We start from the raw sequence: 16334 nt of genomic DNA on the forward strand, positions 1-16334 counted from the left end.
CAAGATTTCAATTTAATTTATTTAAGAAAACGTTCAGCTATGTCTTCTTGCTGCACCTGTTGGTAGGAGAGACACTTTAGATACCAGCCAGATATAAACAGAACAAAGTAATGAGATACTCACCTTCTAGTATCTTGGACGTAGCTTGATTGTCATCCATTTGGCACGCGGATGCTCAGATTTTCTTGGGTTGAGATATTCCATCTGCTGTGGGGGAGGTGTGGTAGTTTGTGGCACCTGCTCGACCTCTTTGTCACCAAGCCGTCTGATAGCATAGCCTCCAAAGTGTTCAGGGACCTCATAGATCCTGCTGTTACTTCCATAGGCAGGCAGACTATGAACTTCCTGGGCTGGATTCCTGATTCCCCATGGTGCTTGAAGAGGGTTGCTACTGGTGGGCCTCCGCTCTGCGAAGGTGTAGCTGGGTTTGTAGCTCACCATCATGTTCGAAGTGGAAGACGGCATGTAGCCTACTTGGATGTTCCCAGTATTTGCAGGAAGCCATGTGTTTCCGTATGATTTCCTAAAGCCATGGACGGCGAAGTCTCTAGCAATACTTAAAGGTTCAGATTTATGTTGAGTGACCCGTTTTGCAGGAGCGCTTGCTGATGTTTGCCCCCGTACAGCTGCACTGGCAGGTTTCTGTGCTACAGAATGCTGAGAGGCTGGTTTAAACAAGGAGCTTCGTGTAAGAGTTTGAAGAGATGCGGCACTGCTGGAGCCAGCCTTACTAGTTTGGGGTGCACCACGCTGAAACGGCCAAGTCATTTCCTTGTTGCTATCAGGAAGGCTGTTCTGGTTTTGACCGAGTCCATTCAGCGAGTTCCCACTTGCAACAGAAAGGCTAAAAGAGGAGCGGTTTGGCACCTCCAGAGCATTAACGCCCTTCACATTTGTGTACCAGTTAGGTTTTGTCACCAAGCTGCTCTGCACTAACCTTACCAAGCTTTGGGCTGGTTCTGAAACAGTCTGTTTATAGCTGCTAGCAGAAAGCCTTTCACTATAGCCTCTGTTAACTGTAGTTCCTGTGCTGAGGCTACTGCTGTGAGCTACTCGTGGAGAAATGAAGGCATGTCTGATTTGATCCTGGGAATAGCTGCCATCTAGTCTTCTTAGTCTACCATCTTGCTGTGAAAAGCCAACATAGCCGTTAACGTTGTGCATCTGGGGGCTATATGCTGAGAAAGAAATAGAGTGTAAGCCCACTGTGGTAATCAATCACAGCACTAAAATAACTTAAACATATAAATTCCCCACTTACTTCGTGTAGCCCATGAACAGCACACATGCTCTGCTTGAACTAAGAAAATCAGCAATATCCTGCTCAGAAGCAAAACATCAAGGTCAGGAGAAATGGGACAACAACAAGGTTAAGAATAGCTGCAAAGTAGAGCCTTACCCCAAACCAGCTCCACAAGCCCTTCCAGATTTCCAAAGCATGCTGCCTTACTCAAAGCAACAGTAACACAAACACTCTGAAGCTGCTCACTCTGCATGTGTGTGCCGCAAAGAGGTGACATTTCTTGCAACCTGTATCCAATCACAGGCTAATGAGCAGATTGTTTACAGCTGCTGTTGTGCTGCTGTCAGGCTGAATGCTGGAGATTGTTCCAGAAAGCAGGTCTGACAAAGTCTCATCCTGAAGTCAGAGTCGATTAACTCATTTTTTGGTTACAGATGATCGGTTAGCTCAGTCGACTGTAACTTTGTTCACACAGAGTTACGTGTGTAGGGGTAGTGGAAAAAACCCCATCATCATCACCATAGCAACTGGGAAAATATAAAACTGAGCCTTGAGTTTATAAATCATTTTGGGGCTTTTTTTCACCTTTATTAGAGAATTTTTGTAAAGATGAGACAGGAAAGTGGAGAAGATGTGCAGCGAAGGGACTCAGAGGGGTCAGAACCAAACCTGGGCTGTTATATTGAGACTCATGCCTTCTGGTCATCTGCTCAACCACTAAGTTAAATCAGCATCCCACAGAGCCTTAGGTTTATTTGGGGGAATAAGGAACACGAGTGTCAGTGTGAATTATAACATTTTTCTAAAATAAATAAATAAATAAAAATGGAGGGGAGCACTTTCCTTTCGCATCATCTCAGTCATCCTAGCTTGAATCTTTTATTAATAGACCAAACTGGAAATCCATCAAATCTTCACATTTATTTTTCTTGTAAATCTCAATATATTTTTATTATGCTTTAACCTGAAATAGAGAAAATGCAAATGAAACCAACTGAATGTAGCCCTATGGATCAAACAGATACATATAGAGCAGCTCAATTTATATAGCTCCTCATATCTAGAAGTTTACTTACATACAGCATCAAATCACAACATCAGTCAATGAAGGTGCTTTATAAAGTAAGATGAAGACCCTACAATATTACAACAGTGGAAAGGAAAAACTCTCTTTTAACAGGAAAGAACGTTTTACAGAACGAGGCTCAGGGAGGGGAAGCCACCTGCTCCTGATGGGAGAAAGAAGGATGAAAGGCATACTGTGGAAGAGAGCCATCCATCCCGTCAGGGTCATGGGGTGTTGGAGCCTATCCCAGCTGCCATAGGGCGAGCAGCAGGGTACAGCCTGGACACATCACCAATCTGACACTGGGCTAACGCAGAGAGACAGATAACCATTGACATCTATGGGCGATTTAGAATCACCAGTTAACATGACCCCGCTAACTGCAGCTCTTTGGACTGCAGGAGGCAGCCGGAGAGAACCTCAGAAAGGCCCGAGCCAGGACCTCCTTCCTATAAGGCAATAGTACTAAGCACCACATCACCATGATGCCCAAAAGAGTGTCAGAGATTAATCATCAGCAATAATGATTAAATGCAGCACAGTGAGTGAAGAAGAAATACTCATCGTATGATTTTCAATCAGCCTCTAGGCCCAGGCTCCTCCAGCAAGGCACCAACAAGTAAACTGACACTGACTTCAACGGGCCACCACAAGGTAACACCAATCTCAACATTTTCAAAAAGGCAAACCCAGGAGTTGAAGAGGAAATCGCTTAATTTCATGTCTGATGAACTGAGCAAAGTGGCTAAACAACAGGGTATGCTACATGACAGGATGAGATAAAACAACTAAAAAACTTGATAAACAAGAAGGACAAGAAAATAGATAACTTGGAACGGCAAATCGAGGACCTTGAACAATACACAAGAATGGATGACTTAGTGATAAGTGGACTGGAGACACAACACCGAACCTAAGCCAGAGTAACAGCTGGCGGAGGTAAAGACGGTGAAGATGCCCCAGTAGAGGAGCTGCATCACATCATTTACTCACTTGAACAGCAAGTATTAAAATTCCTTCAAACGAAGAATGTAAGTATTCAGAACCATCATATCGCCGCATGCCACACGCTCCCCAGAAAAGACAGTAAAACAAAGCCATCAATTATTCTTCGGTTTGTGAGTCGCAAAACAAAGATTGAGTTACTGAAACAGGGAAAGAAGCTAAAAGGGACTGGTGTGTATTTAAATGAACATTTAACGAAAAAGACTGCTGAAATTGCAAGACAGGCACGCAGCCTGAAACAAAATAAGATACAAGCGACATGGACGAGGAACTGCAAAGTAATGAGACTAAATGGCAATCCCGAAGAAGCGAAAGTTGTGATGATAAGAGAAATCAAAGACTTAGAGCAATATAAATAATCAGGAATCTACTATAGAATCTATTGGAAAAGTGACGATTGGATAATGAACAATGGGTATGGAAAGTGTTTCTGGCCTTACGGCTCAAGAAAACAACAACAAAAAAAACACATAAATGACAAGTTTGGACACAGATTATAGGTTTCCATTCAGAGATATTGAAGAGGAAGACATTGATTATGAAAAGGACTGTCGAGGTGGTTATTTTGACACACGCGGAGAAAACGAACTTCAAAACATTTAACTATGCAGAGCATAACATGCATGACCCTGAAAGTAACACTGACCCAGATAACCACTTCTACAATAACAACAATAGTACTTGTGAGTACTATACAGATGACCAATTCAATATGAATATTAAAATGGCAAATGCGTTGTCGGTCATACATTTCAATAGTAGAAGCCTGTATAAAAATTTTCTAAAGTTACAGAATGTTTAAGTAAGTTAAAAAAGTTTAATATAATTGCAATATCAGAAACATGGCTCGATAATGAGAAAGTTAGTGAAATGGGACTGGAAGGATACCAATTATTTACAATGAACAGGGTGAATAAAAAAGGAGGCGGTGTTGCTTTATATATAGATAAAGTTTTGAAATGTAGTCTGATTGAATGTATGTCAAGCACCATAGATGACGTATTGGAATGTGTTACTATTGAAATCCATGTTGAAAAAGCCAGCAATATAATTATAAGTTGCATCTATAGGACACCAGGTTCATGCCTTTCAATGAAAAACTTGCTGCTATGTTTAGCAACCTAAATGATAAAAAAAAAAAAGGCAAATGGCCTGCATTTGTATAACGCTTTACTAGTACCTAAGGACCCCAAAGCGCTTTACACAACCAGTCATCCACACATTCACACACTGGTGATGGCAAGCTACATTATATACAAACTAACTAACCGACTGACTAATTTTCTGCAAACAGTAACATTTAACTTACCTGCTCTATTAGGCAGAGAATTCACCTCTCCGTGTCGAGCTTGACCTTGACAACCATCATATAAGTCTTGTTGGCCTTGTTAACATTATTAACGATGCCTCCTCTACCCCCTGACGCTGAAAAGACCCAGGCGGCGGTAATGATGCGGTCGACTATAACTGTGACAAACGACACACGAAGATCAATGTGCTTCCACCTTCTGTTTGCAGGTTATAAATCAGGCGCTGCAATACCAGCACCACAATCTCCATATCAGAGATTTCAGCTTCATTCTGCTTCTGCTTCTTTTGTACATGTGACTGCACAGAGTGATAAGCAGAATGCATGTTAGATTTGCATGTGAGTGCGATATCATCAGCGTCCTCTGTTTTTCTGACTGATCTGTGACCATGTGGGAGGCTCCGCAGGAAAATGACCTTTTATACTGTGAGTGTAGGACACACACACGCTAAGGACACACTCCCTGGTAGTCTGACAGGTGTGAATCTTCATCCCTGACTGTGCTTAGTCAATAGTGATGACAATTCCCTGCAAAGACAAACGAATCAGTCACTTTGTCCTGCTGTCCATCACGTGCTTCATCAAACACTTCTTAAGCCTAGCTTTAGTCAAATTTAGAGTCCCTTTTTTCATCTTTTAGGGACTTGAGTGTCCAATATTCTCTATGAGTCACAGCAGTGATAGCAAATTTCCTTGTCTCCACTCTAGGAAAGAGTGACACTTCGCATGCGATGACCAGATGAGTGTGGTGGCTTAGATCAAAGACACAATTTCCTGTCAGAGGAAATAGCCCAGAAGAATTTTTTTCAGGAGCAGTTTCCTCTTTTCTGAATTCTTTCCATTTATGCCTATCAACATTCATATGAAAGTCCTCCGCTGGAATCCTTCCCCGATGACAAAGGTGTCATGATGACACAGAAGGAATGCTTTAAAAAGAAACCTACGCGTGACATTAATCAAACTGTAAATGAGAGCTATGCTTCAACGTAGGTGACTCTTCTCTCCTTGGGGATGGTCACTCTTGCTCAAAATTCTGCCGGCATCGGGTCTCACACTCTTATATTTTCTGCCTTAATGCCGATTTCTACAGAGCAGGGTGTTGTAGCAAATGAAAGGCATCGTTCGGTCTCCGCAGACCCCTGACCTGTAGATGATTGGCACACAGACTCATTTTAGAAGCCTCTCTCCTGTAAAGGTTACACTGTGTAAGGTTTCACTTTGCTCATGAGCTCCGTGCTGGCTAAGACAGATTAATATCTGCGTGTGCAGGACCACAAAAAGGGGGTGTGGTGGAGGAGAAGGCAAGCACAGCATCCGTATCTAATTTATGTGCAGAGCTATGCAGGATATGGGGACTTTTGTCAGAAGGGTCAAACCATGCAACGCCTGCTGAATCAGAAACTTTTGTTAAAAACAAAGATAAAGATACTCAAAAGTGAACTGTGTGTTTCTCTGAACTGTGCATTGCTCTTGTGTGGATGCTCCACTGAGCATTTGTAGTAGCAGGACAGTGTATGTGAGATTAAATCCAATTAAAATGTATTCATGTTATTTAGGAAAAAAGTAGATTTTTTGTTCTTATAAAACAAAAAATTATGTTCTTTATAAAACTAGAGCTTCATGGCGTTGAGGAATAATAAATTATGGACTGCTGCAGGGGGAGTCTATCCCAGCTGTCATGGGGTAAAAGGCAGGGTACACTAAAATGGACAGGTCACCAGTCTGTCGCACTGTCACAGACAGCCGTTAACACCTATGATCTATTTAAAATCATCACTTACCCCAAACTGCATATATTTAGACTGCCAGAAAAAGGTGGAGAAAGAAAGGGAGAGCATGCAGAGCCAGTGGATTGCTGTTGAGTGACGGTGCTAACCAGCGTTCTTCCAAAATCATGCTAATATTTTCCCTTTAAAAGACACTGCATGTTTGTACGGTGCCAGTTTTTCCATTTAGAACCTACCCACCCAGCAAAAACCCAGCATAAAGACGACTTTCCCTGACTTTAAACTACAGTATGATCTAGTGAAAAAGGAAACATAAAAGCCTCCTGCTTAGGTCATTTAAAAGACCTTTATGTCTAAATCTGGCTAAAAGGTGAAAGGGCATATCTCCTCAACATCTCACCCACAGCCAACTATGGCAAATAGATGCCTCTCCCTGATTCTGCTGGAGGTTTTTTCCTGTTAAAAGGGAGTTTTTTCTTCCCACTGTCACCAAGCGCTTAAGTGCTTAATCACAGGCGATCATCATCACCTTACAGTATCAAGTGCTTTCAGGCAACTGGGAACTAAATGTAATACCTCTGCAAACTCCTCAACTAGAGTCAACTTTAGAAACTGTGTTTTATATTTTTTTATATTGGAAAAAAAAACCTCATAAAAAATAAAAACAAAGCCACAATGAAATTATTGAAACAACAGCCAGTTATAATTGCCTAAATTTTACACTTAATTTAACACATTTGTAATCCTGATGTGCCACTCTGACACCTCTTAACTCTCTAAAGAACAGAAGGTTGCGCAGTATGTTATTGGTACATGGCTGAAGTCACCTTTCTCTTTTCAGCCAAATTAAACATAAAAAGGAAATCCTTTGAAAGTTTGGCCAGATTTAGCCTTGAAAACAATGTTCACAGACATCTACTGTATACATTAGGGGGTATGGAGCCGTGAGCATTAGATGAATATGTGTGGACACACTTTAAACTTTAAAATCCATCTTTAAATCTGGCTCTTGTCAAAGTTTGACTTCATTCTGCAGTTTTTGCTTTATAATATGTTCATGTGATCTTTTTTATTGCTTCTAGTTGTATTTTGAAATAATCTGCATTTCTGCCTTTGGTTGGTTTTACTTTTTGTCTTCGTCACGGTTCCCTCCAGTTTTCACACCAACTATCCAGTCAGTCCTCTGTAGCTGCACCACCTGCTGCTTTCTTTAATTTTTCCTGATTGTCTCGTCTCTATTCGAGCATTTCAGCCGTCAACCTGTCCTCCATTTGTTTTTGTCTTTTTGTTGTTTTTTTAAGTTTCCTTGTATGTTATTGGTTTTCGGTATATGACCTCTTGGACTGTTTTCTGGAGTTCTGCCTGACGTTACCCTAAGTTGTTTGCCAAAACCCACTGACTATCCGTTTTATTGGCATCTAGCTCATATCTAGTCTTGGAAGTTTGGGAGCAGTGAGTAAATTCTCTAAGTGGTAACTCTATCATCCTAACAGAGCTAACCAAGCTAACAGTATAGCTTTCTGAGACATAGCTTCTGGAGCCTCATAAAGCCCAGAACCTCTTGGGCTAAACATAAATAGCCCACTTTGAGACCAATCAAATGTCTTTCTTATTAATGTATGACTGTAGGAATTGCACAGCTTGGGCTAAAAGTGGTCTGACATTAAGAAGCAAATGAAAATGACTACATGTTAAAGTTAAGCCTAGTTTTCAGGGTTACAGTAGGGTACAAGGTAAGATTCATGGTCAATAAGTCATTTAATAAGTAAAACATCTATCGTGTGAGCTATCAACACATTAAATGGCATATCTTCACACTGTTTCATATAAGGCTGAAAGTAACCACCCGTTCTGTGTCAAGCAGCAAGGCTGTGGGACAGAAAGCCTCAATAATGAGCAGAAATATGTCAAAAAGCACCATACAGTAAGGAATCTGCAGAGGTTTCCATTTAAATCCATTTATAATGTAAAAATATTAATTAGAGCAGGTTCTAGTGTGTGTAACAGTCTGCACTTTTTAATTTACACTTGGTTTAATCAAACTTAAATCCTTTTTGGAGAGACTGACTGTACATCTAACACCTGAGACTGATACTACAGGCAGGATGTCACACGCAGTGCAGTAACAGGATGTTCTCATCCAAAGTGACCCGTATCAAACTCCTTCATGTAGCAAGATGATGTAAAGTCAGAGAGACAGACAGTCAGCAGATGGTGTCTTCACTCCGGAAGAATCTACCCTTTGGCCTCCGAACCGATTCTCTCCTCCTGACCAATCAGGTGCTTCAGATCCCTGTGGGGTGCATAGGGCCACCTCCAGCTCGGGCATCTGGTCAAGCATTTGAAATAATGAAGGCAATAATAATGAGCTTAAAACTCCTCCCTCTGGGAGGGCGAGAGGTCAAACTACCTATGGAGAGTTCACACCTAACACATTCCAGGAACTTAAGGATTCGTCATCATCGGAGCGGCTGCACTCCCTCCCCTCGCTGCTTCCATAACACTTCCAAGTTATCACAACTTTGCCCATATTTTTGTTTTGTTTTGGTCATCAGTTTTAACCAGAGGCATCAGTGAGATGTGGGAAGAGATCTCTAAAGCACTGCATCCAAACCCGCAGCATAAATCATGAAATCATACAAACGTGGAGGCTTGTTATTATGGCTGACTGGGATGGATGCTCAAAGACAAGAGAAAAAAAGGTGCCGTAAATCCACAACTGTCCCGCAAATCTGTTATTTCTAGTTCATGTATATTTGCATCCAGGCTGAAAAATGCAAAAAAAAAACAAAAAAAACAACACATGTTGGTTAAGACTGAGCCGATGCACACATTAGAAACCTCAGACTTGGTTTGTAACGGTGGTTTTGGCCAGCTGACACACGGAGTGTCCCAGATTCAATCCTCTTTCTGTTTTGGTCTCCACCAACTCCTCAGCAGTTTAGGCGGCTCTTCAGCTGCTTTGTCGTGTAACTAAAAAGTCTCCTGTTATGAGGAACAACTTTCATATTGCACATGCACGCTCTTGACACGTTGCTCCTGTGAAACTAATGATAACTGCAGCTTTACTTCTCAGTTTAAATGGCTTTTCCCATCACTTCCTGTAGCTGGAACCTGGAAGAAAAGGCATAGCCAGCAATAAATTGAGCCACTGCTAACAATACTGTGTTCAAATGACTCCACTCTCCAGTCAGACTATCGTATTTGCCCTGCCTGCTGCTCATTTCCAGCCCGGCTCATTGATGCATGAAGCAGATGATGAAGTAGCACAGGAGTTGTGAGTATCTTGTCCTTTTTTAAAAATGGGTCAAGGCCATTTATAATCACCAAGAAACGGCAGCCATACTCTATTTTTGCGAACTGGCCAGAGGAGAGAGTTCTTAATGAAGTATAGCTCGAGTCCTTCGTTTGGTGCGCTGAATCAGTCGCATTGCTCGATTATGTTTGGTGATCATCTTTACGCCATGTTGAGCTCCCTTGAGAATCTTAAATCAGAGACATAAAAAGAGTTGAACTCTCTTCTCTTTAAACTCGAGTACCTGGAAAAAGCCTCGGCTTTGGGGTTTCATCAAGACTTTGAGTAGACACAGATGAGTGGGACACAGATGAAAACAGATCACTTTAACTGAGATCTGCCCAGCCTTATCCTCCTACAACGACCACATCAACGCTAAACAAAACTTGTGACGAGCCACAATCGAGGGACTGGTCTACGGCCAGCTGGAACACAGCAGAGCCCACAACAAGGCTTTAGGACACTCTGCTCTCAGGGTAGAGGCCCAGAAAAGGGGACGGGGAGGGGGATAAGTCACAGGGGATAGGGTGGGGGTATAAGGCCTGGCAGACCAGTGCTTTTTCTTCTTTTAAAATCGTAGTCAATTTGGAGATCAATAGAGATGCGATTATGATGACTTCAGAGGGCAGCTGCATTGTTGCTGTGGAATGTTTTACATAAGCGTTGCGTTCATACAAAACTCTGTTGAGAAGCATTTGTTTCTCATTTATCACGGGTCTGGGGACTCGTTGTGGTTATGCACCAAGAGGGTTTTGTTTGAATTTCAAGAGCATGAAGAATCCCATTGCGACATGCGGAAACACACATATACACACATATACACACACTCGGTTTTACACAAAGCGGGGACAGAGGGAGTGTGCAATCAAGCACAAATCGAATCCATTTGTGGAGTTTAATAAGTTCAAACTGAAATTTCAGTCCTCGTCGCTTGTTTTGTGTCAGAAAATTGAAGCTGAGGTGATACTGCCGCTTATTGCGGTCTCTCCTTCAACACCTGCTTGGATTGTCGATGGTATATATCTGATATATATCTTTGCAAAGCGAAATACAAACTATTAATTTGCACCATTCATTTGTTTGAGGAAAGACCAAACATACACATCTTTTGTTTTTTGCAGATACTATGATGGCAGTGTGTATGCCTACGCACCATTCTAAATGTGCAGTTAGCTCCAGGCCTTGTAAAATGATAAATGGGAGGCCAGTTGGTTTTAATGGGCACTTGGGCCACTTGTACCAACTCCTCCTTCCTTGCATCCTCTGGCAAACACAATTAGCCTCATTGATCAAGTGAGCAGCAGAACAATGGGTAAGTACCCCACTGGAGTTTTTAGTCTCCACCTTCACTGAGCAGACTTGTTAGAGATGATGGATAGGCAACATCTGAGAAGCTGGGCCAATGACTTCGCTGACCTCACGCCACAATCAAGATAGCTGTTATAGTAAAAGTCTAGCAAGACTAAGGTTTGGCGCACCACATTGGATCTGAAGCAGTGTTTGTACAGTTCAGTTATACCAAATGTAAATAATGACATGATCCCCATGATGGGAGAGACAGCTGTACTTGTCATACTATGCTAGTGGAGGAAAGTGGGAGTGGGGGGAGGTGGAAATGCCACTTTGTCTCTGTCATCACGCTGCTGACTGTTGTGGGTTTATTTTTTTACGTTTTTTTTTTTAACATGTTCAATTCCTCGCAGATGTGGCGATCGCTTTCAAGGCATATTCTCTATCACGGCCATTAAAGCCCAGTGTAATGGCGCCAAGATGTTCCCCGAGACAGCAGGCGTATAAAATCAAAAGCCTGCTGCGCTCCAGAGGAATAAGTGAGAAAGAAATCCTTTGAATATGTATTTTGCGCGAACCGCACGCTGCACGGGAACATAAAGCTGTTACACTTTTTAAAACTGCTTCCTCAAAAGAAACCTAAAAAAAACAGCCTGTGGGAACGCAAAACATGGTGAGCAAAACTGAAACAGAGACATGATCTTTTAATCAGATACGTGCGGCAGTCTGAGGGAGAGGAGTAATTGGAGTAGTTTTTTCCCCCTGTTTTTAACAAGCCTCTCTTTAGCACAGGGAGTAATGGAGAGCGCCTGGATGGGTCTGTAAGTTCCTCTCTTTCCTTGGATTCCTGCTGAGGCAGTCTCCCACAGCCCAAGCACACCATACATTTCTCAGACAGGCAGACTCGTAAAAAGACAAAAAGGCACTGCTTCAAATCCACACTTTAATGAGTGAAAACGGAAGTAATGACATGCAGGGAATCATTCTTCTTCTCTCTGTCTTGCAAATTGACACCAATGACCCGTGGCCGGCTTAATGCCCCGGTTGTGACACGTTGCGTAATGCCAAATGAAAACTTTTCCCGGGATTTTCCCCCCAGGAGGAGATTATTAGGAATGATGACACTTGAACAATAGCTGGATCAGAGCGCTCGACTTTGTCATCGTGAGTGAATCCTATTACGTGACAGCATAATGGCCGTCTGTGAAAACAGAAACAGAATGAGTGTCAACAAGGCGTCTTTTCAGCGCCGAGAAACAAAGCTCATTCGAGGCGTCTCGCCACCCGAGCCGTCCCTTTGTGCGCGGCGTACGAGCCTCAATTGTTTTCTCATCGCCGAGTAAATGCCCGGCTTAATGTGGTGCCGCAGCTCGGGAGAAATGATACCTCCGGACATTAACAGTACGTTCATTTCTGCTGTTTGCATAATGCACAAGGTTACATTTGGGCTAAATGACAGCATGGACATGTACAACTTTCTAATGCTTTGTCATTCCACATGCAGTGAACTGGTTCCAGGTTATAAACGCTTCTGGCTATCAGGAGAGTATGGAGAACATCTTGATGGGATGAAGATGCTACTTTGGCATCAAACAAAGGCGAGGCTGTTTCACTTAACTGCAGGCCTCCTTTGCGCCACAGACAGCTAGAAATGTGGGTAATAAACAAACTGATGAATGGCAGCTTGCCATCCGCTCTGTGTGTGTTTGTCTGAATTTGGAGCCTCAAAAGGCCTGAGAGAATCGCTTTTGTCTTCTATGAAGACGACAATGGCTGAAATAAATATGCTGTAAGGATACATTTTGATTTATTTGGCCATGCTGGATTGACATGCATGTACATTTATGTTTAATTTCTAACCCCCCACCGCATCATCAGCAGTCCACCTAAGTGTCAGGGGTAGGGTTTGAGCCCAGGGTTTGTGGGGGTGGTGGTAAAGTAACCGTAAACCTACCCCTGACCCTAGATGGTTACCGGTGACCTTCTGGATGTTAAAGAGGTGAACGAAGAATTATTGGAAAAACAACTTCCCCTAAAAGACACTTCTCTCGAAATGAAAAACGAAAAGCTAAGAACATATTCTTCTTCCTTTTCACAAGACTTAATGCCCTTAACTGGTCAGAGCAAACTGCTGAATGAAACAATGTAGCTGGTGTTTCAGAATCATCTGTATCTTATCATCGGAAAGAGAGAGAAAAAATCCCTTAAACAGAAAAATGTGGAGAGCCAGACCTCTCTTTCAAAGAGCCTCCAGAGCAGCCTGTTGTCTTTAAGGAAGGAGAGAGGGAGGGAGACTGCTTTCAGCGGCCCCGGGCCCGGGGACTGGTTCTCATCATTTTGACAATAAAACTCAAGGAACTGACACAAAGCGACATTTCATTGAAAAAAAATAGCAGAAGGGGGGCCGGTAGAGTTCCGCTGGTCTGCGCTGGATTGTCCACCCCTCCCTCTTATCCGACTGCCAAAGAGGAGCGGAGCGGTGATATTTTTTTTATTATTATTATTTTTAAGGAGAGCGTTTGGAAAAGCTTTCTGGTGGTTTAATTCCCCTCCAGCACCCTGGGAGGGAGGAGGTGAAATGGTTTAAAGATGAATGAGTGATTGTGCTTTAAATTCCCAGAGGTTTGTTTTAATAGTGTCGAGTTTGTATGGCAGCGTTTTGTTGCTTCTTTTCAAACAGCTAAATACTGAATGACTGTGCCATGTGGAAAACAATACCTGACTTTAGGCACTTGCTGTTACTTTTGTGGAGTACATAAAGAGCAGGAGCAGATATAAGAAAAGTCAGCCGGCATAGTCTTTTTGGAACAATCGTGCCCACTCGGGACAGCAAAGGAATAGCGATAGCCGATAACAGTGCATGCTTCAGTCACCATGGCTCAAAGGCTCTGAACATGTTGCTTTGTATATATTTACACATCTGTACATTTTATACACTTTTCTACTTATATATATGTGTGGGGGTGAGAAAGTCTGTCTCATCAGAAAATACAGCAAAATGTCCTCTCACACATCAGCGCTGTTGGAGACCTGTGATAACCTGGGGTCAGAGTCCATTTCGAAGCGGTAATGGTAGCCTTCCCACACCTCCCTGCAGGCGTCTCGCATGTCATAGATTCGCTTCTTGATGCCTTTGCGGTTGAGGTAGAGTACAAAGAGGAAGATGAGGCCGATAAAGCCCAGGACTATACCCAAGAAGACATAAGAGGTCTGCAGAGCGAGATCTGCGGCAGCATCTCTCTCGTGGCATCCCAGAGTCATCGTCCCCACGGCAAGCAAGGACGTGTTTCTCATGCTGGCCGGGAAGACGCACGCGAGGCTCTCGACGTCTCTGATGCGATTCTGTGACCTGTTGAGCCACTGAGCAAAAGATTCAATTCCACATGTGCACGTGAACGGGTTCTCTCCCAGCAGGAGAGCAGCTCTGGGCAGGGAGTCCAGCTCTTGGAGGCCCTCTTCTGACAGAGTCTTGAGGGCATTGAGCGTCAGGTCGAGCACCTCCAGCTGCTCTAAACCCGAAAGGGTGGAGTTGTGGATGGCCACCAGGGAGTTGTTGGAAAGCCGGAGCATCCGCAAGCTGCTCAGGTAGGAGAAAATGCGCGGGGGCAAAAAGATGAGACTGTTGTCCGACAGGTCCAGTGCTCTCAGGGTCTCCAGGGAGCTCCAGTGGAAAGCCGTGCTCAAGCTGGTCACTGCAGAGTGGTTGTAGAGGGCTCGGCTCAGGTTGAGCTCCCGCAGAGACTGGTTCAGGACGGCAAAGGCCTCAGGATGAATAACAGCCAGCTGGTTGTTGCTCAGATCCAGAGAGCGAAGCCTGTGCAGTCCTTTGAAGGTGAGGGATTCCACCTCAGAAATTCTGGATTTGAAGATGACACATCATTAGCAATCACCATCAAGACTGAGAGAATGAAAGCACATTTACCTCGAATCAAACCTGAAAGAAAACTGAACGTGATCATTTGAACACAGTCTACTACTATGCACACGGGTAACAGAACTTAAGCCAATGGATCGGTGCAGTTCAAGAACAATGGGGGACATGTGAAGAATGAGAAAACAGAGTTTTGTCACAGTTTCAGTCCTTCGGAGCTTTGCATTAGCACAATAACAAAGAGCCCCAGAGATCAGGGAGAGTTTCTTACCTGTTATTGCTCAGAGATAGGTTGGTAACATTCTCCAACCCTTTGAAAGACTCCGGACCGATCCGGCTGATCTGATTCCCCGTTATAAACAGATTCCTCGTGTATCCCGGGATCCCAGCCGGGATACTCTGCAGGTCTTTGGAGACACACTTCACGGTGTGAGCCGCCTCTGAGCACTCGCAGCGAGGAGGGCAAGACGCGTATACGGAGGCGAGGAGCGCGCAGAAAACAATGCCCTGCGTCAAATCCAGCATGTTGGAAAGGAAAACAAAAAAGTGTCCGGTTAGAGAGCGGCGGCAAGAAACAGCGACAAAGAATACACGCACACGGGGAGAAACGATCAGCTCCACCGAAACATCATGATCACGAGCTGTCCCGGCCGGGAATGCGCCTTTAACTTTGGATCTCTGCAGAAAGTGTGGCCGGGAGGCTGGCTCTGATTTCCATGAGAACAAAAGTGAGGGTCGTGCAGATCAGAGGGGGTGTTTGATCCTTCGGGGCGTTGCTTCTGCTCCAGCAATGAAGTTAAAAGGACCATCGAGGAGTGTAGTGATCTGCGGGGAGGGGCTTCTCTCCGCCCGGATCTACGAGATCTTCCCCTCAGCCCTGAGCAGAGAGCGCAGGCATGAAGGATGGATGAGGAGGAGAAAGTGGCCGGGATTTCAGCGCTCGCTCTCTCTCCCATTTTTTCTGCACTCAAATATAAATGTGAATGTAATGAATTCTGGACTTTAACAGTTTTATTTCAGAACAAAGAATGGGCAAACATACTCGTCATTCCCAGCTCCCCAGGTGGTGTGCGCTAAATGTGGGGGAGGAGTGTTTGGGGGCCAACCTTCAGCCTTTGATCCCCCCTTTTCTTTAACACCACGATGATCTACTAGATAATGAGACTTTTGGCCACTTGGCAGCTGAGTATGAGAGCTGCGAGGACTTCCTCTTCTTTATAAATTTATTCCGACAACTTCCAATAACTACTACCTGAATGACTTCCGAGAGTATTTAAAGACGAGCAAGGCTCTCGCATATCATGACTCAGTCTTAAAGCATCATCCCTCCTGCTGACAGCCCTGATGAAACACAGCAGTCACAACTGAATGATGCGAATTCAAGCGAGAGAAAAGCAGAGCCACAAATCTATAATAACTTTTATACGCATTAAGGCTGGAAGTCGGACACATTCAGAGTTCGCATCTGTATGATCTGCAGCACAGAAGATATGTTGGGATTAGAGAAACAAAGGAGGGTTTTTGACAT

At 43.6% G+C, this 16334-nt stretch overlaps 2 protein-coding genes across 2 annotated transcripts; both read right to left on the minus strand.

Annotated features, from left to right (window-relative positions):
* On the minus strand, positions 1–1557 carry LOC101472187 (uncharacterized). The gene is made up of 4 exons (XM_004564378.5): positions 1400–1557; positions 1262–1320; positions 124–1178; positions 1–56 (listed from the first exon to the last, which is right to left on the minus strand). The coding sequence occupies exons 1-3, from the start codon at positions 1438–1440 to the stop codon at positions 127–129; spliced, it is 1152 nt and encodes a 383-aa protein (XP_004564435.2). The 5' UTR covers positions 1441–1557; the 3' UTR covers positions 1–56; positions 124–126.
* A 10307-nt stretch (positions 1558–11864) lies between these two features.
* Positions 11865–15612, minus strand: tpbg1b (trophoblast glycoprotein 1b). The gene is made up of 2 exons (XM_004564377.5): positions 15078–15612; positions 11865–14791 (listed from the first exon to the last, which is right to left on the minus strand). The coding sequence occupies exons 1-2, from the start codon at positions 15329–15331 to the stop codon at positions 13942–13944; spliced, it is 1104 nt and encodes a 367-aa protein (XP_004564434.1). The 5' UTR covers positions 15332–15612; the 3' UTR covers positions 11865–13941.
* Positions 15613–16334: the final 722 nt, after the last annotated feature.

Source organism: Maylandia zebra, linkage group LG22, assembly GCF_041146795.1.
Source record: "Maylandia zebra isolate NMK-2024a linkage group LG22, Mzebra_GT3a, whole genome shotgun sequence".
Taxonomy (NCBI): domain Eukaryota; kingdom Metazoa; phylum Chordata; class Actinopteri; order Cichliformes; family Cichlidae; genus Maylandia; species Maylandia zebra.